The sequence below is a fragment of the Blastomyces gilchristii genome (genome assembly GCF_000003855.2).
Source record: "Blastomyces gilchristii SLH14081 genomic scaffold supercont1.17, whole genome shotgun sequence".
NCBI classification, from domain to species: domain Eukaryota; kingdom Fungi; phylum Ascomycota; class Eurotiomycetes; order Onygenales; family Ajellomycetaceae; genus Blastomyces; species Blastomyces gilchristii.
This window is the reverse complement of record NW_003101666.1, coordinates 463344-486150: the sequence shown is the minus strand read 5'-3', so window position 1 is coordinate 486150 and position 22807 is coordinate 463344. Positions and strand designations below refer to the sequence as shown.

The 22807-nt window shown below is 40.5% G+C and overlaps 4 protein-coding genes across 6 annotated transcripts; 1 reads left to right on the top strand and 3 right to left on the bottom strand.

The window, feature by feature from the left end:
* Positions 1–414: 414 nt before the first annotated feature.
* Positions 415–6105, bottom strand: BDBG_07029 (murein transglycosylase). Of its 3 annotated transcripts, XM_031722910.1 has the most exons (5): positions 5406–6104; positions 5035–5316; positions 4498–4616; positions 1755–4276; positions 506–1532 (listed from the first exon to the last, which is right to left on the bottom strand). In XM_031722910.1, exons 2-5 carry the CDS (start codon positions 5091–5093, stop codon positions 1419–1421), a joined length of 2814 nt encoding a protein of 937 aa, XP_031579934.1. In that variant the 5' UTR covers positions 5094–5316; positions 5406–6104; the 3' UTR covers positions 506–1418. The 3 variants fall into 3 exon arrangements, with proteins under 3 accessions (XP_031579933.1, XP_031579935.1, XP_031579934.1); XM_031722909.1 differs by having other exon boundaries at positions 415–1532; positions 5035–6105; XM_031722911.1 differs by having other exon boundaries at positions 415–1532; positions 1755–4267; positions 5035–6105.
* Positions 6106–6227: 122 nt separating this feature from the next.
* On the top strand, positions 6228–9978 carry BDBG_07028 (glucosamine-6-phosphate isomerase). The gene is made up of 6 exons (XM_031722908.1): positions 6228–6563; positions 6865–7616; positions 7697–7758; positions 7993–8141; positions 8295–8840; positions 8915–9978. Coding segments are annotated over exons 2-6 (1098 nt in total). The 5' UTR covers positions 6228–6563; positions 6865–7614; the 3' UTR covers positions 9254–9978.
* On the bottom strand, positions 9693–11729 carry BDBG_07027 (betaine-aldehyde dehydrogenase). Its single transcript, XM_002622470.2, has 2 exons — positions 11127–11729; positions 9693–11029 (listed from the first exon to the last, which is right to left on the bottom strand). The coding sequence occupies exons 1-2, from the start codon at positions 11609–11611 to the stop codon at positions 10015–10017; spliced, it is 1500 nt and encodes a 499-aa protein (XP_002622516.1). The 5' UTR covers positions 11612–11729; the 3' UTR covers positions 9693–10014.
* Positions 11730–11934: 205 nt separating this feature from the next.
* Positions 11935–13871, bottom strand: BDBG_07026 (benzoate 4-monooxygenase cytochrome P450). Its single transcript, XM_031722907.1, has 4 exons — positions 13627–13871; positions 13141–13559; positions 12498–13080; positions 11935–12407 (listed from the first exon to the last, which is right to left on the bottom strand). Exons 1-4 carry the CDS (start codon positions 13816–13818, stop codon positions 12321–12323), a joined length of 1281 nt encoding a protein of 426 aa, XP_031579931.1. The 5' UTR covers positions 13819–13871; the 3' UTR covers positions 11935–12320.
* Positions 13872–22807: the final 8936 nt, after the last annotated feature.

The following is a 22807-nucleotide window of genomic DNA, read 5'->3' as shown; positions in this document are numbered from 1 at the left end:
GAGATCGTAGCTCGGTTTGAGGACCCATGTTGTGTTCGCAGGGATGGGATGGGATAGCCGGCGGCCGCCAGCAGCGATGGAACCTATTATTTCTTCGGCGCGGGTCATTGGATGTAGTAACGCTGCTGATGAAGGAAGTGTCTTTTGAGGCGACCCGAAGACACGTCAGAACGACGCCTCATGTAGCATAGCCAACAATAAATGCGCGCTGGACTTCGCTTTCAACTCCGTCCGCCATACCGTTAAGAGTCAAGCTTTCGTGTCAAACGCTGTTGTCAGAGTTGCCTGAACTGGATGAGGTCGGGATGCTGATTAAGCAACTAAGTTAACTAACGTAATCCAACAAGCGTGTATGTAACATCATTGGACAATACTACCCGTACATGCTCTAAGCATATAGGAAATTGATAATATAAATTTGTTAATTTTTTTTGGTAATTGTGTATCTCTGGAGACATGGTGTAAACTTATGAGTGTAATAATACAAATATAGTTATATATGTATTTTGAAAGTCATATTCATTGCCGCCTTTACCGACACACAGAAACAAACATTGCAAATCAATATATATGATTCTTGTAAAGCCAATCTCAACAGGGTATATACAGTATATGAAAATAAAGGGAAAAAGAAGAAAAAGTATTTTAAGAAAAAAAGCAAAAAACAAAAAGAAAAAGAAAATCCTAGATGCTAACCCCAAAGTCCCTCTATATAACACAGAAGGGAACCCTTGAAACCCTTTGAAATAAAACAATAACGAGAGATGTGGCCATGTTGAACAATGGAAAATCAGGGTGCGGTGATGACGTGGGAGCTAACAAGAGTGAAGACAAGGGAGAAACAAAGTAATATTCACCCCTGAGAAACTGGTAGGAAGAGAAAGCACTAAGACAGAATTAATGTACTGGGAACAATAAGTGATAAGTGACAAGGGCTAAGGGGCCGAATTAAAGTGAAATATCCCAGGGTATTGAGAGGGTTATAGACAAAAGATGAAACAAAGGATATGTCCATTATCCTGAAAAATGCTACTGGATTTGATACTGAATAGCATCTCATCTCGCAGGGCGAAGAGTTTTGCTGCACAAAGTCATGATGGGATAGTGTCTGCCCTGCTCTGCTCTACTCCACTCTACTGAGTGAGAAGGGCTAGTGAAGCTAAGGCCATGGGACCATGCGTTAATGTATAATATCGATACAGCCGTGAAAATTCTTGGAAAAATCAAATTTTCAGCAGTCAAAGGGACGGGAGAAGTAAAGAAAGGAAAATACAAAATGAAAAATGAAGAAGAGGGACAAGAAGAAGACGATTGAAATTGTGGTCCAGAGGTCATTACGATGAGCCCAAATCAGGCATCAAGAGGATCGAACCAGTGTCGTGAAGATAAAACTCGTCATGTCATGCAGTTCATGAATTTCATGAAGTAACCATGATATTCCAGGTGGAGGCATCGCAAGTGACTTCCTCGAAACTATGCAGAACGGAAAACCCCATGGAAGAGAGACTGTCATAGTTTCCGTCAGCATCGACCTATTGTTGTATGAAGAAGAGTTTCGTTAGCCTGGTACTAAATTTTCGGGACAATAATGTGTCTTTTCTTTTCTTCACATTTAAACCAGCCCGTAGCCCGTAAGGGGCTAGCACCGGATCTCCACGTGGTGCTACCTTGCATGGGGTAGTCGGGGTGTATAACAAATGGAGACGAAGATGAGGGAGCAGGAGGAAGAGAAAGAGAAGGGTAGTTGCACGTACACAATCTAATATAGCTGCACTAGCCCCCTGCTTCCGAATTTGCTTGATTCCCAACAAGATCAATCCCTGCACAAGCGTGGCATACTCCCCTACGGAGGGAGAGATCACCGGGCAAGAAATCCCCCCCGCAACTGTGCGCGTGTCCTTAAGCGCAGGCATAGATTCCGCTAGCGCGGACGAGGAATTATACACTACCACAGTGCCTAGTATAGTCCCATCATCGCGGCGTTTAGCGCGAATAATACCACTACCGGGCGCACCGCCCAGTCCCCTTTTATATATCTCCATGACCCCCACGCGCGATGTAGTTTTAACATGATCAAGAACAGAGTCCGCGTATTCCCACCCATAAACAAGATCGTAATCAACCTCTGAGCTCTGCAAAACTTTCGTCAGTCCTTCTGGCGGCGACCAGTTTTCGAGATTTCGTAAGACCATGCTGCATACGGAACGCGATAGGGCCGTGTTCCATCCCAGATTAACAAACCACGACCGAAGCTTCTTGCGCTCTGTGGGATTTCCCTTAGGGATTCCGAGATAAATGCCTGGCAAACGGGAGCCAAGCTGGAAGCTACGGATACCTGGACGTTGAACCAGTGTCCGAATTGCGCGGTTATGAAGTGAATGGCCGATGGACATTCTTCGGCGAGAAGGGTCGACAATGATTGCGCCGACAGCGCCCGTTCCTGTGGATTTGAAGTAATATGTTGAGCAGAATCCATAGAGTGCTTGTGTACTGCTATTTCTAACGACGAAGTGTGACTCTTCCACGTCACTATTGCGAAGAAGGAAGGTGGTGGAGGTGACGCTGGCAAGTTCAGATCTTTGGCCCTGGGCACTACCTTCTCGGACAATATCTAGGAGAGTATCCAAGGCATGTGCATCCCGATCCTCATTCCAGTTCTCCACTAACCAGTGTTGCCTTGATTGTTGGAGTCTCTGGTTGCGGCTGAGTGAGCCAGGGAGCGAGCCGGTGGGATTCAGTTCTCCGTAAAGGATCTTTACTAGGGCCTGTAATGCTGTTTCAGTAAAATCATAGGTGCAGATATATGTCCCTATTGATAGATCCGTGGCGAAATCATATGGTGAGCTGACAGCTACAACGATTACGGGTTTCGCGCGACGCTCGCCGTTAGGAGAAAATTGGGAATTGCACATTAGTGAAACGTGCTTCGTGAATCCCATTTGGTACAAATTTCTGTTGGCGTCAGCGGTAACAATAATGACAGCGCTCGCGCGATTGATTAAATTTTCGTGGACCGGTCGGACGCCGTTGGCTGTGTAGGAGGTATGCAAAACACGCCCGTTCCTTTGTCGAGATAATGATCGTCCAAACTCTTTGAAAACACTCTCGCCGCTCATAACAGACGCACTGCGCTCCCACGAAGCGGCATCCGCTGATAAACCTGCACGACCCGATTCAGTAGCCACTGACAGTAGCATTGCTGATGCTGGTAGAGGCTTTATCAGTGGTGTGAGGAGCAGAAGTTCTTCGTCTGGTTCGAGAATGCTACTTAAGGGAAGATAATTGTGCTTGTCTCTAACAACGGTGAGCGAGCTGCTATACGCTTTGGTCGATAGGCTGGTATGGGACGGCTGCATTTTCGATAAAAGGCTAAGTCCTTGTGGATTCAAAGCCTTTTCCCACGAAGTGCATCTCGATTTCATATCTAGAACTCTTCGTAGTGACTCACGTATGCGGCTTTTACTAATGATGCCGTTTTCTACTCCCAGCTTCAATCCATTAATTGCTTCCTGCTGCACGGAGAAGGTTCGACAGAGCAGGATTAGGTCACAGCCAGCTTTCATGGCCATCACCGTGCCACCGCCAACACCTATGTTGTGACTGAGTGCTCCCATCTCAAGGCATTCTGAAACGACCACACCCTCGAATTTTAGGTCTTTCCGCAAGAGTTCGTCAACGACCTGTTCCGATAAACAAGCGTGCATGACAGTCATTCCACCTGCTGTCATGGAACATCCTCCTACCATCATTGAATCTATGCCATGCGTTATTGCATTCCGATAAGGAACCAGTGCGCTCACACTAAGTTGCTCGATCGTATCGGTGATGATGGGAACATCAGACTGGGAACCCATATAGTCTAGATTACCATATGAGGGGAAATGCTTGCCACAAGTCACCAAGCCTGCATCTTGATAGCCCTTCATAAACTCGATGCCATACGCAGACACCTCTTGTGGATCATCCCCCACGCTTCGGACGCCAAGGGGCTGGTTTCTAGCGTTCGTTAATGCATCTAGTACAGGGCCCAGGATCCAGTTGACGCCAACGGCGCTCAGTTCTTGGGCAGTGGCCTTTGAGACTTCTCTAACTAGGGATTTCGAACCTGTCGCGGCCATCCCCATGGAGCTGGGGAATTGGCGTATATATATCTCATCGAATAGACTGTTAACGCCACCATTTTCCTGGTCGAGACAGATCATCAAGGGGACCGGATGGCCAGCATTCCGGGCGATGGATTGAAGTTCATAGACGAGCTTGGTGGTTTCTTCCGCCGCTATATTGACACATCAGCCTCTGATGTCGTTTAAATTATGTGAAGTTTTTGCAAGCTTCCTCCAACTCTAAGTGGATGGGGAAGACGGCGACCAACTACGTTGATCTCCTCCCCACACGCAAGTCGAGATCAAGATGGGAGGAAGAGTCAAGTGCATGGCAATGGAAGAATAGAAATGGTAGTTGAAAATAAAGAAAAATGGAAGGGAAAAGGGTCTACACATTTCAGGTTCTTAGCGGTCAATATGATAGAGCCTAGATGATAGTCCTCTATCAACGTGCGTATTTCCGAATTGACACCAGTTCCATCGAAGCCCATGAGAAAGAGCTGGCCCATCTGCCTATAATCGAAGTAACGCATTGTAGCGAAGTATCCCGTTAGTTCAAGCACGTTGTCTTCATTTCAAGGTATGATGCACCGTAACAGAGAGTTAAAATTAGAGAGGATGTTCAGGGGCAGAAACCGAAAAAAAAAAAAGAAAAAACGTCAGACGGGTTGCAGATGAGCTATGGGCAGAGTGAGATTTTACCCTAACAGGTCTCCCCGTTGAATTGCAAGGGTTACATGTGGGAAGGGCAGGAGGGTAGGCATAGCTCTCCCTGAGCTCCATCATGTATGCATGATATCTACATACATCAAGCAACAATCAATCAATCAATCAATCGTTTTGCATACAGCAGGGTGGAGGGCTATTGTGCTATGAGAAAGGCAGAAGAAACATGTGGGGGGGCACCAGCGACAGAAACACATTGCCTTACCTGTCGAAGCTCTCCCACTCGGGGGAGAGCTCGGTATCCAAGGCGTCCACGGAATCCATGGGCAACGCACGGAGCCCACGATATCTTGCTAACACCCTTCCTCTCCCCCTAACAAAGCCCAACTCAGTAAGAATAACCGGTTAATCGCCCGGCAACACGTTACGAGCTCGCGGAGGTTTGAGGGTACACCCGTGACGTGACGGTCGAGTATTTTTGCCGAGCAACAGCGAGCTGGTCGCGATGCCGATACGAATCGGGCGGCTGGGTTCAGGACGGGGTCAGCTAACACCAGCAGATGACAGCTCAGTCGCGTTAGTCGAGAAGCAACGGCGGAGAGAACCAGAGGTTATGAAAAAAAAAGCTGCTGTTACGGTCACAGTCATCGGCGCTGAGTCGCAGCACAGTTCAGTTGAGTAGCAGTTGGCAGCGCAGCGTGGTGGCGCGGACGGGGTCTAATCCAGAGCTTGCCGTGACCGATCGGGCTTAAGCAGGTCTTGGAGAGCCTCAGCTAATTCCATCCGTGGCTTAGTCAACCAAAGCCTGGGAACAAGCCTGATCTCGATTCTCAAGCGAGCGGGAGGAAGCACGTAATATTTAGCGCTTCCAGTTGGATGGAGCTGTTCGCCGAATCGCCGGTTGCGGAGGAACATCTTAGGGGAGAAGGGGAGGACGCTTAACGCGTGCGTACCGGGTTGGGGGGAGTAGCCGCGCCCAGAGAAATTGAGAAGCCGCCAGCGCCTAACTACGGACCTCGGGACAGCGATTATTCTATCACACACACACCGGAGGGAGGGGGGGAGAGCTACGGCGTAAATATGCCGCCCGAATAATTCCCCTATCCGAGAAGCCACAACGACAGCTAGAGTCTTGGGAACTTAATCCAAGTCAGTCAGTATCTTGAGGTGCCGATCGAACTTGCATAATCGTTGCACCCCCACGAAGGGTTCAGCTCCCCAGATCCATTCCATAGGGCAAACTACTACGCTGTGGTATGTATGTGCAGTAGTACTAAGTACAGTACTCCGTATGTGTAGTTATATACTCTGTACGGAGTAGAGTAGTACATGTACAAATACTGCTCTGTGGGGGCGAACCAGGCACCCCCTGCGGCCCTGCGGCGGCCCTGCCTACATTTAAACCTTGGAACCGATCCCCAAGCACGGATGCATCCCGTTGAGCTTTCCCGGAAACGGCAGAGAAATCTCTGTCTGACCTTTGGAACCAACCTTGGAAACCCCGGAGCCTTTTTCACCATTAATAAATATGAACTTCTGGAGCACAGTAAGAAAACAAGAGAGAAGCTTCTGGCTGGTTGAGTCAGCATATATCACCCGGGAAGTTGATGAACGTTTTGGAAGGGCAAAAAAACAGAAGCCTGAGACCATCCCCAAGGCCAAGGCTGAATAACCTTGATTTTATTCATTATCCACTACAACCGTTACATTCAAGCCAGCCTGAGATGGACGGACCTGTTGGGGCCAATGCTAAAAACTGCAGGATTTCGCCGGGTATCTGACCATCTCCGAGAGGCATGCCCCCCCCGTAGTCCCCCCCATTTTTCCCCCCCGGGAAATATTAAGACTTTTTGGGAAGGGAAAAAAAACCAAAAGCCTTGGAACCAATCCCAAGGAGCCAGGGGGATTACCCTGGTTTTTTTTTCTTTTTCCCCCCCCACCCTTACATTTCAAACCCCCCTGAAAGGAGCGGCCCTTTGGGGGCCAATTCAAAAAAACTCCGAAATTTCACGGGGTTTTTGCCCTTTCCCGGGAGGGGCAGGCCCCCCCCCCCCCCCCCCATTTATTTACCTATTTTCTTCTAACCAACGGGAAGCCCGAAGTTGGAGGCAAAGTTAAGGCATTTGGTTTCAGAAGAATGGGCAAATGAATGCGCAAAAACTGACATGGCAAATGATCGCTCAACATCTCATGCACAAGGTGAATTATCTTCGGTATGGCGGAGAGGGATCCATGATAAAATCACTCGATTGCGCAGTGGATTCCTTTAAATAAATGGGGACATAGCTGTTAGTGATGGAGGAGACAGGTTTTGCTATGTCACCTCCTAATGTTACTCCTTCTGTTGCAACAGCCATGCATGCGATTTTTTGATGAGGGATGTCATTTTGAGCCTTTGGCGCCTCTCTGGCTGTTCTGTCCAGTAGCCAGTAGCTTATGAATGAATCGTGCTTGAGGAATGCACCATCTAGGTTGCGTGGGTCTGATAGGGTTAACCTCTCCCAAAGTTATGATGTCGGGATGGATGATGATGCCCACCTAGCAGCGTTGAGCGAGGGCAAAAAGTGGTTATTAAGACAACTTTGAAATTACGAGGATCTATCTAGTTTGCTTTGTTCCCTCGTTCTTCAATCTCCTGCTAATTCGCTCCTTTATTATTATTAAAACGAGTGAATATAGACTCACTCCTGCTGGCTGGTACTAAAATATATCATCTACCTTTGTTGCTACCAGTTGCTCCTCCTCTACTCCAACTATCTGGATGACGATTTGTTGAAACTCAAATCCTCATACCTATTACCCATCTATCTCTATATCTGACATATCAACCACATCAAGCATAATAATGTAAGAAAACACCCCTGCGCTTCTGCCCTTTGCTCTTACGACTCTTCCAAGATATATCTTAGCTAACATACCAGCAAAAGGCGGGTAATTATTAGAAAAGATCCGCAGAGAGTCTCTGAATACATTGCGGACTATATCATCAGTATGTCCTATGCATGCATACGATTGCCCCTCTTGCTTTTGGCCCTTTTTATCTCTCCATATGCCATCCTTGCCAGATCCTTTGAAAAAGGGTGTCTGCTGTGAGGAACACCGAGAGAATATACATTGCTCTATCCTTCATTCCCGTTGCAGTTGACGTCTCCTCCATCCCATTCTCACTCCATGACCCATAGAGCGCTTTTTTAACTGGTGCATGTGTTGTCTCGTCATGTAGGCCGTATCAAGCAATTCGCTCCCTCAGAAGATAAGCCCTTCGTCCTGGGCTTACCAACCGGAAGTAGCCCACAGACCGTTTATCGTATTCTAGTCCAGCGATATAAAGCTGGCGACATATCCTTCAGACATGTCATCACTTTCAACATGGTAGATAAAACCTCATCCGCTGCCGTTGCCTAAAGTAGTCTGGAAGGACTCGGAGAAAGGACCTATCATGCCAAATATCCTCCAGCTATCAAGAAAGAAACGGCAGAGAAACCGCGGGAAAAATGGTCGTTAACATTTCTTTTCTACCCACAGGACGAGTATGTCGGGCTTCCCCGCGATCACCCCCAAAGCTACCACAGCTTCATGTACAAACACTTCTTCTCGCACGTCGACATCCTGCCAAAAAACATAAACATTCTAAACGGCAATGCCGCCGACCCGATAAAAGAATGCGCGGACTATGAAGCTAAAATCCTAGAGGTGGGCGGCATAGATCTATTCCTCGGTGGCGTTGGCGCGGACGGGCACATTGCTTTCAACGAACCGGGTAGCAGTCTCCGCTCGCGCACGCGTGTCAAGACACTCGCCTATGACACTATTCTGGCCAACTCGCGCTTTTTCGACAACGATATGTCCAAAGTGCCGCGCCAGTCGATGACAGTGGGTATCCAAACGATCTTGGATGCGCGGGAGGTGGTGATTGTCGCGACAGGCGCGCATAAGGCTACCGCGTTGCAAATGGGCCTGGAGAGCGGCGTCAATCACATGTGGACGCTGTCCGCGCTCCAGCTACATCCACATCCTCTCATTGTTGCAGATGAGGATGCGACGTTGGAGTTGAAGGTGAAGACTGTCAAGGTATGTCATACACATTTCCAATGCGCCTCTTGATGAACATCATTTCTAATTTTTGACATCTCCCTTTTTTCCAGTATTTCGTCAGCATTGAGCAAGCCGGCACCGATGCGCGGACTCAGGGTCCCCCATTGGTCCATCGCACAAAACAATATAGGCCACCAGTCATTACTCCGCCTCTCTCCCCCGGTGCAAACGATGGCGCAACGCCCGTGAAGGACAGCAAGCTCACAATCGACACATCCGGCTTCCACCCACGAACTGCGAATGGTGGCGGGGAAGAGGAGTTGGACGAGCTGACTCCAGACAGCATGTCATCTCGCCTTAAAGATTCTTCAATCGCAGGACTTGATGAGACGATGATTGCGGCGGATTTGGTTTTTGATCGGATGGGGTCGAGAATTGATGAAGTATAAGTGGCGGTGGTGGGGAGGCTATTTTACGCAAACCATTGGAAAAGATCTCCCTCCCCTATTGACAGGGAGCTTCAAACCAACCAACCTCAATATCGACATGAAGTGCTCTTCAAGGAATATCTGCTCAATAATGCCGTCATTTGGAATCCTTTATATTTTTCATTTCTTCACTTGAGAGAGGACATCTTGTTTCATTGCCAAAAAAAAAAAAAAAAAAAAAAAAAAAAAAAAAAAATTCCCAGTTCAGTACCCACTTATGTTTTCTTTCTTTGCACAGCTTCGTGCATGTTATTATTTTTCTATTTCGCCTCTCTAAATATCCTCATTTTCCGGGTCTTTTCCTCTTGTCTTCTTTTCCTCTATATTTTCCTTTTCCCTTCTTTCCTGCGGAATGCGCCCTCCCCCTTTGGTCAAGTCCCCTTTTCGAATACTTACATTTCCTCCTCCATTCTATATGCATTTATAGTATGTATGACTATGTTGCTTGCCATTGGTCTTCTGTGTTTATCAACCTAAAAAAATATTTTCATGTATCTATAAATTTACTAGTTTCAAGTACACAAGATCAGAATCAAGTAGTTACTCGGCAAAATCCCAGCGTCTACAGATTAAGAGAGGGAGAAGGTGTGCTTTTGTTTAGGCGTGTTTCGAATTATTTAATTTTATTTTATATCTACATATATTTAGAATTTAGAATACCAAGAAGCACGTTTGTTAATACTCAATTTAGAGTTTCAGTGCCAAATGCGCCTACACTACACTCACAATTTCGTAAATGCGGTCGCAACCCCACCGCTCATGTCAACAAGCGTACTCTTATTCTTCACCCATGCCTCAATCCCTCGCCGCCCATTTTCAACTCCAACACCGCTCTGTTTCCAGCCGCCAACACTCATCTCTGCCGGGCTTTCTCCCCACGAGTTAATCCATGTAATCCCTGCCTCTAGCTGCGCAATCACTCTATGCGCCATATTGAGATTCTGTGAAAAGACGCCAGCCGCCAGGCCCAGTGGCGTGTCGTTGGCCCTCCTTACAGCCTCCTCAACCGTATCGTACGTAAGGATCGACATCACTGGGCCGAAAATCTCTTCCTGAACAATCTTCATGTCATCCGTGCAGTCTGTGAAGATCGTGGGCGCTACCCAGTAACCTTGTCGCAAATCTTCAGGGACACGGGGCTGCTCCAGACCGCCGTATAGGAGCTTGGCTTTATCCTGCTCAATGCCATGGCGGATGTAGCTCATGACTTTCTCGAAATGGGGGCCCGAGACGAGAGGCCCAAAGTTGGTGTTGAGGTCCATGAGTGCTCCAGCACGGACATACTTCATTTTTTCTAGTAGGCGATTTTCAAAGGCGGACTTGATGCTTTTGGGAACGAAGACGCGGGTTCCATTTGTGCATACCTGACCTGTACTGAAGAAGTTGGCCATCATGGCGCCGTCGACGGCGTTATCAATGTCCGCGTCTGGAAGGATGATTAGCGGGCTTTTGCCGCCTAGTTCCATCGTTACATATTTCATGTTACCGGCGGCGGAGCCGGCGACTTTTTTCCCCGTGGACACTTGGCCGGTGAAGGAAACTTTGGCGATGGAGGGGTGGGCGGTAAGGTATGCACCCACATCCCCGGCGCCGTAGACGACATTGAAGACTCCGGGAGGCAGGCCAGCTTCTGTGTATATTTGTGCAAGGATTAGGCCATGAAGAGGTGTGAACTCGCTAGGTTTATAGACCATGGTGTTCCCAGCAGCTAGACAGGGTCCGGATTTCCATAGAGCACTGGAAACAGCGACCGAGAAAGAATGGTAAATTAGAATATGTTGAATATGTTGGATATATTTACAGCTGCTTGTTTTTTCTCTTTTTTTCTGCTTACATTTGAATGGGATAATTCCACGCTCCAATACCGGCACACACGCCCAAGGCTTCTTTCTTCGTGTATACCCAGGCATCGTCCCGTAGCTGGATGGTTTCACCATTCAATCCTCCTCCGCCCACCAGGTTTGCAAAGTATTCAAGCACATCTGCCCCAGTAACGATGTCTACCGTGCTCGTCTCCGAGAACGGCTTCCCCGTATCTTGTGTCTCGATCTTGGCGATCTCATCGTTTCGAGCCCGAAGTATTTGGGCAGCCCGCAGGAGGACTCTGGTTCTCACGGCAGGCGGAGTCTGGGACCAGGCAGGGAAAGCTCTCCGGGCCGAATCAATGGCCGCATCGACGTCTCTATTCGACGAAACTTCAATATCTGCGAGAACCGAAGCGTTGGAGGGGTCAATCGACTGGAATCGCTTGCCAGAGCTGGACTGCTGGACTTTCCCGTCGAAATATAGACGTTGGGATGTGTAAGGAAGGGAAGACATTGTTTTCAGCAATATGAACTTTTTTTAACACCCCGCAAGGAGCGACTGAACTTCTACAAAATGTGACAAAATGTTAGCTAAAAATGGAAGGCTATTTGTTTTCCCCACTCGTTATTGTCTCCTGTCTCCCCGAATAATGTGAAGCTCTAAATTTTATATCGCGGTTGAACCTTGAGAAAGTCACGTGGGATGACGTATGACCCAAACGTGGCTGGAACCGCCATGAATAGCCGGAAATGGCAACGAAGACCTCCTGTTGCGAAGTAACATGAATCCTGCTAAGAATAATGCACTTAATAGAGGAATGTTCTATCTACCTCTCTGGAATTCTGTCTAGGGTTGATCAAATGTATTACGAGGGTAATTCAATTGAATACATAAACTATGTGGTATATATTATACTAACTACTAGTGCATTGGAGATAGTTGATCAAGGCTATACGTTGGTAAGGTCGTGTCCGTGAGAGAGAGTAGGAGAGAAAGAAATGGGACCTGAGGAGTGTCCTAACAGAAGTAGGAAAAGTGTGAACGTTTATCATAAATGCAGAAGTGTGGAGAATTGGGCATCCAGGCATCCCTGCTGACATGTATTGCACCTAGGAAGTGGTTTTCTTAGTCCGCCTCTCGACATAGCACGGCGAGTTATGCGGAACCACAGTGAAGAAAGCCTTCCAAGTCCATTCTTGCTTCAGGTCAACTTGCCGGATGTTTAGTCTTGCACAAGCGTTGCACAAATTTTGTACAGCTCGATTCGCGCAAGGTTCTGCCTGGGACAGGAAGCATAGCCCATCCCCCACTGTTTTGCATAAGCGACATGTGTTAGTTGGGGAAATTATCCGGTTCATTTTTCTGTTCGTGGATACCGGATGGGATAATGATTACTTACGGGAATATAATATTTTGAGAGATGCGCTGCATCCTCACCTAGCCACCTATCTAGGTTGAATTCGCCAGCACTTGGGGCCCAAAGGTAATGCATACCCCAGATGTTCATAGACACAATGGTACCTTGTGGGATAGTCCGGTCACCAATTGTCAGGACGCCCTCGGGCACAATGCGCGGCAGCACTATAGGCGCCGGTCCGAATACCCGAAGCGTTTCTTTAATACACGCTTGCAAAAACGGCAATTTCTGTGCGTCCATGTAACCGATCACAGGGCCTTCAAGGCCAGCGGTCTCGATTTCGGCTCTCGTACGCCCCCAAGCGTTTGGGTGACGAATCACATAGTACACGAACGCTTGCAGCCCAGAGGCGACGGTTTCGTTGCCTGCTGCGACAGCGTTGAAGGCGGCGCTGTGGATCTCGTGCAGCTGCATACGGTTGGGATGCTGATGGAGCATTCGGAACCAGTGAGCGACGGCATCTACGCGGGCATCTTGGTTCTTCTGACGCTCCTTGATAGCCGACATTGCTGTGTCAATGAGGTGGCCCCACGGCGTAATATTTAGCCAGGTGATGACTGGATTACTGAGAAATAGAACGTGGAGCCAGCGGAAGTAGCCAGCGACGGAAACGTAAGCGGCCTACGGCGAAACGTTGGCGATGCTGTTGTTAATATCGAGGCCTTCGCGCAAGAAACCGAATTGCTTGGAGAAGACAGCGTCGCCTACAATGTCTGAAGGGGCGAGGGTGAAATATTTACCCAGGTCGATTGGGTCGCCAGAAGAAGCAAACTTGTTCAGCCATCCCAGCAGGAGCTCGATGGTTTCGCTGATGTTCCTCTCATTTACCAGTAGGTTGGAGAGAGTATAGGCAGGCGCAAGGTGCTTGGACAACTCCATCTTCACTCTGGGGTCCGTCGCGGACATGGGGTTCTCGAAACGGCCATCTGGGAAGGCTATTATCTTGTACCATTTGTCCTTGTGAAGCGTTGCTCCTAGGATTTTGCGAATGGCATCAGGAATGACTGACGCTGACCTCATTGTGAGCCACACGAACAAAGTATCCTGTTTTGGTGTCAGTTCGGTTAGACGTTGGCTCATGACAGCTACAAGAAAGTCGAAGAACACATACCATGTTCACCGTGTAACCGAATGAGTTCCAGATTTTGGTCTCCCTTGAGGATGCGATGGGTATGCAGCCGAGTGAAACTGGCCCCAAACGGTCCTGTAATGTCACTGATGGGGGAATAGTAACGACGGTCACAACAAGCAGTCCAGCGAGTTGCAGCCTGCTCAAGTCCGTGAGCTCCTTCAACCCTGCCATTGCTTCCAGATAGTGAACGGCGGGATCTATTTTATGGAGATGTACTCTGTAAAGCACGGGGAATCACAGGCCTGTCGTTTTACCCGCATACACTTTGTAATTAGCTGTTTCGGGTGTCTGGGGTCATGACAACTCCATTATCGGAATTGAATCAGGGCCTCCAGGTTGAAACGCATTCTTAGTGCACACTGCGATATATATATATATATATATTTGCGCGTTGTCAGAATAATTGCAGAATTAGCTCGTCCCCCGGGGCTTTGGCTGGTCCTCCCTGGGGTGGGGACGAACTTCTGCAGCAGCCGTTCATTAGCGTAACTAGTTATGCCTGCGAAAAATATTTCCTACTAAGATTGGCTGATTTTCTTTCCCCCTGCTTTCTTCCCTGACTTCTTTTTTCCCTTGCCAGGTTTACCTTTGCTACTCTCACATGAAGACGGTTCAATTGACAAATGTTCCTGGCCCCAATTGGAAGTTGCTCATCGGAGGAGTGCTACCTACCGGGGGCATATAAAAGAACATCCATCGACATCCTCCTTTTTACGTGCAAAGGGTTTTCTTTAGAGAATGGTTTGAGGATTGAAGATCGCTTGGCGGCGAGCAAGCCCTCCTCTGTTGCTCACACCGTGAGTAATCCGTCCATAATATTATTAATAGGCTCTGCCACCGCTCATACTTTTGGCGAGAGCAGAATTATTATTATTATTATTATTGTGTTTCGGTAAGGCCCTTCATGGCCACCTGAAGCCACAAGGCAAGGGGACGGGCGCTCAACGGAAGGAAGAGTTTCGGCAGTTCGTCGTGGCTGGCGCCATTCCCGGACCGCAGACCAATTAATTAATAATAATTGGAAATGCGTCCCCTCTTCCGCAGGCTTCACTCTGGCTTATGTAAGTTAACTTTATAAGTTAACTTGTGGAGTTGAGACAAGCAGAAAACTTGACCTCGCTAAGTGCGCCACTTGACCTCATTATGTAAGCTGACCTCGCAAATGTGGCCCGTGCCACTATCTGACCTCGCTCAATACATCTTGTCACGCTCCCGGCCGCGCCAAGGCCCCGTTGCGGTTCCACACGGCCCATCGCTTCCATGCGGATGATTCCATCCCGTCTGAACCGGTTTCCAACCACCCTATGACATCATTCAGATATATCATAGGAAGATCTGATTGATGAATATGAGAACCTCACTTCTATATGAGGTCAGCAGATTACTCTTTCTTAACAATGAGACACTGCTGAGATATTACTTCAGCTATTCTTACTTATGAAATAAGAGAAAAGTATCTGCTTATTATTTATATAGAATAACTAAATACTGACTTCTTATTAAAAAAGTTAGTAATTTGTTTTTTCTTCTACTGAAATATATATAGAAGTTACTATATATCTCATATAATCTTCTTAGTATACTAAGTATTATATCTGTGATATTCTCATAATAACTCTGTAGTCTATAAGCTCACTATTTAAGTAAAATAGTCAAGCTCACTTATATAGCTTCTTAAATAACTACTTTTATATAATATTACTAACTAGTTACTACTTCAGTTTCATTATATTACAATTTAAATCACTTAATCTGATTATAAGTTTGAATCAGTCAAGCTCTAATAGATTAATATAATTTTATATATCTATACTGAGACTGATCTGATCTTATTCTCTGAGAGAAATATTATATTATTCTCTAGAGTATGTACATCTCTATCTCAGCAGAAATCTGAGATTTCTGAATCTACTGTATATTTTAATATAAGCTCTTTAACTGCTCTATCACTGTCACAGTCTTTATATATCTATATCTATTATAAAGATAGAGAGATTAAGATCAGAGATTCTCTGAGATATAAGAGAAATATTTTATCTGAATTTCACAGCTTTACTTATATTCTTAAATGAAAATTTCACCTTAATCTGAGTCAGTATAATACTTATGAGATATAAGTAATATACACTATCAATCTTCTTAAAGATATCTCTGCAATTACTTAAATTATTAAGAAGAGAAAACTTAAGTATATTAATACTATTATAACTTAAGAAGAATTCAAGAACTTTCTACTGAATTAAATTAAAGATTACTGTAACTGCAGCTTTATAGTAATACAGTAGTTTAACTTATTATATTAATAAGATAATAAGAATTCTTCTAATTTCAATATAAGATTTGAAGAATATTAAGAGAAATTAACTAATGATTTGAATTAATTAAAAACACAGCTTTATCTTATAAAGCTGACTTATAAGATATGAATAATAATATTATAATATCAGAGTTTATGAATTAATTATACTAAGCTTGTTAATCTGACTTTCTGAATCTATTTAAATAATCAATTCTCTGAGAAAAAGACTAATAAGACTTCTTCTAAGTAATTAATAATAGAATTTAAACAGTGCTATAATGACTTCAGTATAAAGAAAGTAAAGAAGAATTTCAAGTATTCTAATTCTTTACTTACTATAAAGAAATATTAAAAAAGATTTGATAAAGATCTCTATTTTAACTGTAGAGCTGATAATTACTATATCAGTAATTATAAGAAGTTAAAGAAGAGAAGAAACTGAGAAAATATCTTCTTAAAGTTAACTTCTCTTCTGACAAATATATCTATGAAAGATAAAGAAGAGAAAGAAATGAAGAATTGATAATTCTTATATCTCTAAGTTTATATTATAATTATAATATATACTCTGAATAAGAAGATATCAGTAAGATATTTACTTAACTTCAGAGTGAATACTAACTTCATATTCTATTTCTTTTCTTTAATAAAGAGTTAAAAGAAGATAGATCTGTCAGATTATATGAAATTTACTAATGAAATAAAATATCACTATTTTAATATAATTCAAGTGAAGTATATAATCACAGACTCAGAAGAAATCTTCAAGAAGAGTGATCTGCTTCTTTACACAGTTAATATTATAGATAAGAATATTATTCTAGATCTCTTATAATTAAGAGAAAATAATTCTCTTATTAACTGAGTTATTCAGATATAACAGTACTATCTTATTAATGAAGAGATAGTAATAGAGAAATCTGAAGAGTTTTATTAAAAGAATCTTGAGAAAAAGATAGAGTTAATATTCTGTATAGTAGATAATTAAGACTTAGAAATAGATAAAGAAGCTATTACTCTTACTATAAGATTAGTAACAGTATTCATTATTAAAGATAGATATATACAATATCTCTTTACAGATTATAAGAATATCTTTTTGAAAAGAGAAGTAGTGAAGTTTTCTGATATTAAGATATAATATAAGATTTATCTTAAAAACAGTGTAATAGTATTATACAGATCTCTTTACAACTTGTCTGTAAAGAAATTAAATATTCTATATAAATATCTTAAAGAAGTGTAATTAAAGAACTGAATACACTTATTAAAGAGTTCAGCAGAAACATCTATACTCTTTATATTTAAGAAGAATGATAGACTACATCTATATATAGACTACAGAGATTTTAATAAGATAATAATTAAAAATTACTATTTATTACTGTTAATTGATAAGATGATTGATTGATTATCTAAAGTAAAGATATTCTCAAAGATTAATATACAGAATATCTATCATAGAATCAGAGTTAATAAAGATAATATTTAAAAAATGACTTTTTATACTAAGTACAGTAATTTTAAATATCTTGTTTTATCTTTTGATCTTTATAATACTTCAGTTATCTTTCAGATCTATATAAATGAGACACTGTGAGATCTTGTTAATATCTTCTGTATAGTATATCTGAATAATATTCTAATCTTCTTAAAATCAGAGAAAGAATATAATATTCATGTTTAAAAAGTATTGAGTCACTTGAGATAGTATTAACTCTATATAAATACTGAAAAATACTCATTCTACATACAGAAGATTGATTTCTTAGATTATATTATTAAAATAAACAGCATTTCAATGAACAGAAGCTGAGTCTCTGTTATTAAGAACTGATCAGTGCTGTGAATATACTGTGAGATACAGATATTTCTAGAATTTATGAATTTCTACAGATAATTCATCTATACATGTTCATAGATTACTGTTCTTCTTACAGATCTGTTAAAGAGAAGTGTGAAAGACAGAAAAATAAGATTATTTATTTTCACTCAAGATACTGTACAGATATTTACAGAATTGAAACAAGCTTTTATAGATATTATAATACTGAATCACTTTAACTCTGACTTACTCAGTCAGTATGAGACTGATATATCTGAGAATGAAGTCTGTGAAATCTTTTTACAGTTGACATCAGAGATCTTTCAATGTTAAAAGAATTAGAGAATAATTATCTCTAAGAATACAGATAATAAATTATCTGTAAGAGAAGACTTTTTCACAGAGTTTATAAGACACTGTGAATGAAGATCAGTGATCTTTTTCTTCAAGAAGTTATCACTTATACAGAGAAAATATAATACTCATAATCAGAAGATATTAGTAATTGTTAAATTCTTTAAGATCTGGTGATATTATCTTCAGAATAGTAAGTACTCAGTGTAAGTTCTCACTGATTATATAAATCTGCATTATTTCTTGATAATAAAAAGCTTGACAGAATATCAAGTCAGATGAACAGAGCTGCTTTCAGAGTATAATTTCTATATCTGATACTGTTCAGACTGACTTAATCCTGCTGATATACTATCTAAACAGCTCAATTATAATATTGTTAATATGAAGAAGAATTCTATAAAAGAATCTCTATTATCACTATAGAAGAAGCTGACTGCAGAGAGTTAAAGTTCTCTGAAGCTTGAAAATAATATCAGTAAAACAGCTGTGTAACTCAGTATAGAAGATGAAAGAAAACTCAGATCTCTGTAGAAAACTGACACTGAAAATCATGAGCTTCTTGTATTATATCTTACAATCATTGAATTGATAAAGAATAAAACAGTCTACAATCTTTCAACTCAACTACTTTTAAAATTTATTAATAAGTTATAGAAGAGAGATATCTCTACTACAGCTTGAATTCAGAAGTTAAAGAAGAAAGAATTCAGTTTGAACTTGAAAGAGACAGACTCTGAGCAGAGTAATATTACTAAGAAATCAAGTTACTAATAACTAGAAGAATATGAACTTCTACTGCTGAATGATTCAGTCTTTATCTCTTGTAGTAGAGCAGTGTGTCAGAAGTTATTAAGAATTTATCATAATAATCTTTATTATTATTATTATTATTATTATTATTATTATTATTCTTCAATTATAGATGTATGCAGTCAGAGACTATAACATCTACCTGAGAACCTTTAGTTCTCAGGGTTTTTCCTATATCTATAGAGTCAACTATTATACACTTATCAATTTCAGATATGTAAAATCAGAAAATTCCAGCTCAGAATACAAAAACTGTTTACAAATTGCAGTATTTCAACACCTATTAATACTTTGAAATCATTTGAAAATATCATGACAAAGGAAAAGAGAACATAGTTCTAAAGATAGACACATTAAATAGATAGATAGAAAAGAACAGAAAGAAATAAGTACAGTAAAAAAAGACTATAATAAAATAAAATTATTAAAAGATAGTGTATAGCTGTTTTAACAGACTATATCTAATCAATTTTCACCTCTTCATATTCAGATACTTCTGAGTTGAGTCATTTTCTTATAGCTGCTTGAGTTTCTGATAGAAAGTCTATTAAGTATTTAAGTTCTGTCTCAGTTGAGAATAAGAACCTCATATTTAATTGATTTAAATCATACTTCTTCTTTAATCTGACTGTGAGACTATTGTATAATACACAATGTATTACAATATACTCAGGATTCTCATTTGTATTGCAGAATGAGCACTCTGTTGAATCAAATCTATCATCAAATCTGTGTATATAGGATTTGAAATAACCATGTTCTAGTTTTAGCTGAATTATGAATGAGAATATTTTCTTTTTACATTTAATTGAACAAGATTTTCACTTTGATTTTATCTTAAATCTTGAATAATGTATGCTCTTCTTTTGTTTCTGCCAGCTTTTATTTCACTTATTTAAATAAGATTCTTTTATCTTTCTCTTTATGAAAGATCAGGACACTGTTTGATGAATAGATCTGCTTAATTCTGAACTCTTTTTTGCAGCTGAATCAGCCAATTCATTATCATAAATATTCATATAAGCAGGAACTCAATACAGATGAATTATCAGTTTAGATATTCTTCTCTTTTGAATTTTCAAAACAGAGTTTAAAATCAGGTCAAGATTCATTTAATCATTATGAATCTGACTATTTCTAAGTCTTTTTAAAGTAGCTTGACTATCAGAGAATATTCATGCCTCTTTCAAACTATTTCCTCTTTTATGAGATTTTATTTCAATGAGTTTGAAAGCTTTCACTATTGCAAATAGTTCAGCATCAAAGACTTTAGATTCACAGTCTAAATTTCAGATATCTGAGATAAAATTGATATTATCTTCAGTATAAGCAATGTCTGCATTTAATCTATTCAAATTCTCATTTTTTGAGTCATCTGAGTAAATCAGAATAGAGTCTTTTATATTAATTGTAGAGATCTTCTTCAAATACTGTTCATATTCTCTCTCTTTAGATAGTTCACTTATTTATAAGTTTATGAGAGATTTCAGCTTTTCTCTTCAGAGAGATATCTTCTCATGATCAATTTTCTCAACATTTAATGAAAAAAATTGATTCTTAATAAGTGAATATAGTCTATACAGTTGAGAGAGCATTTTCTTTAAAGCATTATTCTCATTTCAATCAAGAAATCTATTTCAATCCAGTTCATTTCCTGAGTTAACTGATGAAAATGAAGAAGAGACTCTTTCTTTGATTATATAATTTAAGCTCATCTTTATGACTCTCAGAGTATAGTTCATACAGGCCTTTTCAAATTGAATAGTAGAAGATAGAATTGAGGCTTCAATTTTCATTGCTTTAATAGAAGATGATTTGAATGCTCTCAGAATTCTTCTCAAAGCTCTGTTTTATAGACTTTGAAACAGTTCAGTAAAGTTATCTTAATTATTTCATGAAACTTAAACTTCATAATCAGCTACTGAGATAATACAGGCTATGTATAACTGTCTCATAGTCTGAAAAGATAGACCTCTCTCAGTATTTGATAGTCTGATTATACTATTCAGTAGTCTCTCTGCCTTGATAATTCTTTGTTAAATATGATATTTAAAATTCAACTTAGAGTTTAATCATACTCCTAGTCATTTGACATTCAAACTGAGTTTAATCTCTTTATTCAGAAGAGTTAGACTTAGTTCTTTCTCATTAAATCTGGAAAAAAAGTGAATTAACTCAGTTTTATTCATATCAAATTGAATTAGATTGATATCTGCTCTAACAAAGATTTTCTTTGCTGCTTTCTCAATCACTTCTAAATTCTCTTTGATTATCTTTGAACTGTAGAGAAGATCAATATCATCTATATAACTTGAAGATCTCACTATTTTCATCTCTCTATTCTTGAATAAATATGCAGTGTATATTGTAAATAAAACAGGTAAGATTGAAGATTCTTATGATACTTCTATTTTTATCTCAGTTTTATCTTGTTTTCTTTCATCAAAGAATAGTTGTATAATTCTTTTAGACATGAAACAATCAACTCATTTTATTAGAGAAAGTGACAGTTTTAACATCTTCAAAGTTTGAATCATCTTAGACTTTGAAACATGATCAAATATATCTTTTATGTCAATAAAAACTGCAGTTGAGACCAGGCCTTCATGCTTTACTACTTGAATATTATGAAGAACTGAGAGAACAGTGTCAATTACAGAACATTGTTTTCTATCTTTCATTTATTCATTAAATAGAAGAGAATCACTAATAGAGCTTATAAAAGATAATCTAGTAACTATTATCTTTTCTAGAACTTTTCTCAAACAGTTCAACAGAGATATTACTCTATATAACTTAGAAACTGAAGCTTTTCTATTAGATTTTACAAGAATTACTTCAGTAGCTTCTCTTCAGCATTCAGAATGATAATCATTTCTTAAGAGATTGAAAAAGAGCTCAAAATATTCATTCTTCAAGTAGGAATATGTGTTTTGAATAATTAAATAATTAATTGAATCAGACCCTGCAGCAGTTTTAATTGAACTTGAGAATATTACTGACTCTAGTTCATCACCTGTAAGCTCAGATTATTCCCAGTTATTTTCATTAATATATTCATGAAATGACATATTCTCCTCTTCTAAATGTGATGAGTTTTGAAAGAGAAGTCTTATAAAAGCTTGATATTTTTTCTTAAAAGAGTTTGCTGTATACAATTTATTCTGAAATTCATATTCTAAGGTTGAAAGCTTTGCTACACTTCTTATTTTAGTATAGTTAAAGGCTTTAAAAACTTCTTTTTCTTATGCTTCTTCAAGAAATTTGTTTCAGCAATCTGTTTTAACTTTTTTAATATCTGAAAAATATTCATTTTAAATAGCTTTGAATTCTTTATCAGATATTAAGTTATTCTTTCACTCTCTCTTAACAGTGACTAGTTGCTTTCTTTTAGAAGTAATATTCTCATTTCATCAAGGTTTGAAATACTTAGAAGACTTTTTCTTTGAAATATTTTCTTCAATACTTGTTAGAAGAATAGATGTAATCAGCTTTGCTCTATTCTCAAGCATTTCATTTGAGATATCTTGACATTGATTTCAATAAAGCTCACTCTGTCTTTCAGATTTCAGCTGTTTTACTCTTTCTTCAACTACTTTTCAATCAGATTTTTCAAAGTTATACTGATTAGAGAGAAGAGAATTTTCACTTCTTTATTTTTCACTTAGTTCAATATCAAATTGAATGATCTCATGACCTGATTCTGAGGTTTCATTTGAATCAATAAATCAGTTTATAAGTCTTTTTTCTATTAGATTTTATGACATGAAAGTTAGATCTATAATAGATTTCTGTTTCATGTCTTTTCTAAAGAATGTTTATTGATCAGACTTGTTAACTAAATCTATTGAATGCTTAAAAGTTTATTC

What these genes read in the sequence shown, in the direction of transcription:
- BDBG_07026 (XM_031722907.1), bottom strand. Translation starts at nt 13,818, where the DNA reads ATGGCAGGGTTGAAGGAGCTCACGGACTTGAGCAGGCTGCAACTCGCT. An exon ending in TCGGTTACACGGTGAACATG is followed by an intron (nt 13,560 to 13,626) that starts GTATGTGTTCTT and finishes ACACCAAAACAG; the next exon opens with GATACTTTGTTCGTGTGGCT. An exon ending in AGCATCGCCAACGTTTCGCC is followed by an intron (nt 13,081 to 13,140) that starts GTAGGCCGCTTA and finishes TCTATTTCTCAG; the next exon opens with TAATCCAGTCATCACCTGGC.
- BDBG_07028 (XM_031722908.1), top strand. An exon ending in CATTGCGGACTATATCATCA is followed by an intron (nt 7,759 to 7,992) that starts GTATGTCCTATG and finishes CTCGTCATGTAG; the next exon opens with GCCGTATCAAGCAATTCGCT. An exon ending in ATGTCATCACTTTCAACATG is followed by an intron (nt 8,142 to 8,294) that starts GTAGATAAAACC and finishes TTCTACCCACAG; the next exon opens with GACGAGTATGTCGGGCTTCC.
- BDBG_07029 (XM_031722909.1), bottom strand. Translation starts at nt 5,093, where the DNA reads ATGGATTCCGTGGACGCCTTGGATACCGAGCTCTCCCCCGAGTGGGAG. An exon ending in GAGTGGGAGAGCTTCGACAG is followed by an intron (nt 4,617 to 5,034) that starts GTAAGGCAATGT and finishes CTTCGATTATAG; the next exon opens with GCAGATGGGCCAGCTCTTTC. An exon ending in GTGCAGCTATATTAGATTGT is followed by an intron (nt 1,533 to 1,754) that starts GTACGTGCAACT and finishes ATACAACAATAG; the next exon opens with GTCGATGCTGACGGAAACTA.
- BDBG_07027 (XM_002622470.2), bottom strand. Translation starts at nt 11,611, where the DNA reads ATGTCTTCCCTTCCTTACACATCCCAACGTCTATATTTCGACGGGAAA. An exon ending in TGGAATTATCCCATTCAAAT is followed by an intron (nt 11,030 to 11,126) that starts GTAAGCAGAAAA and finishes CGCTGTTTCCAG; the next exon opens with TGCTCTATGGAAATCCGGAC.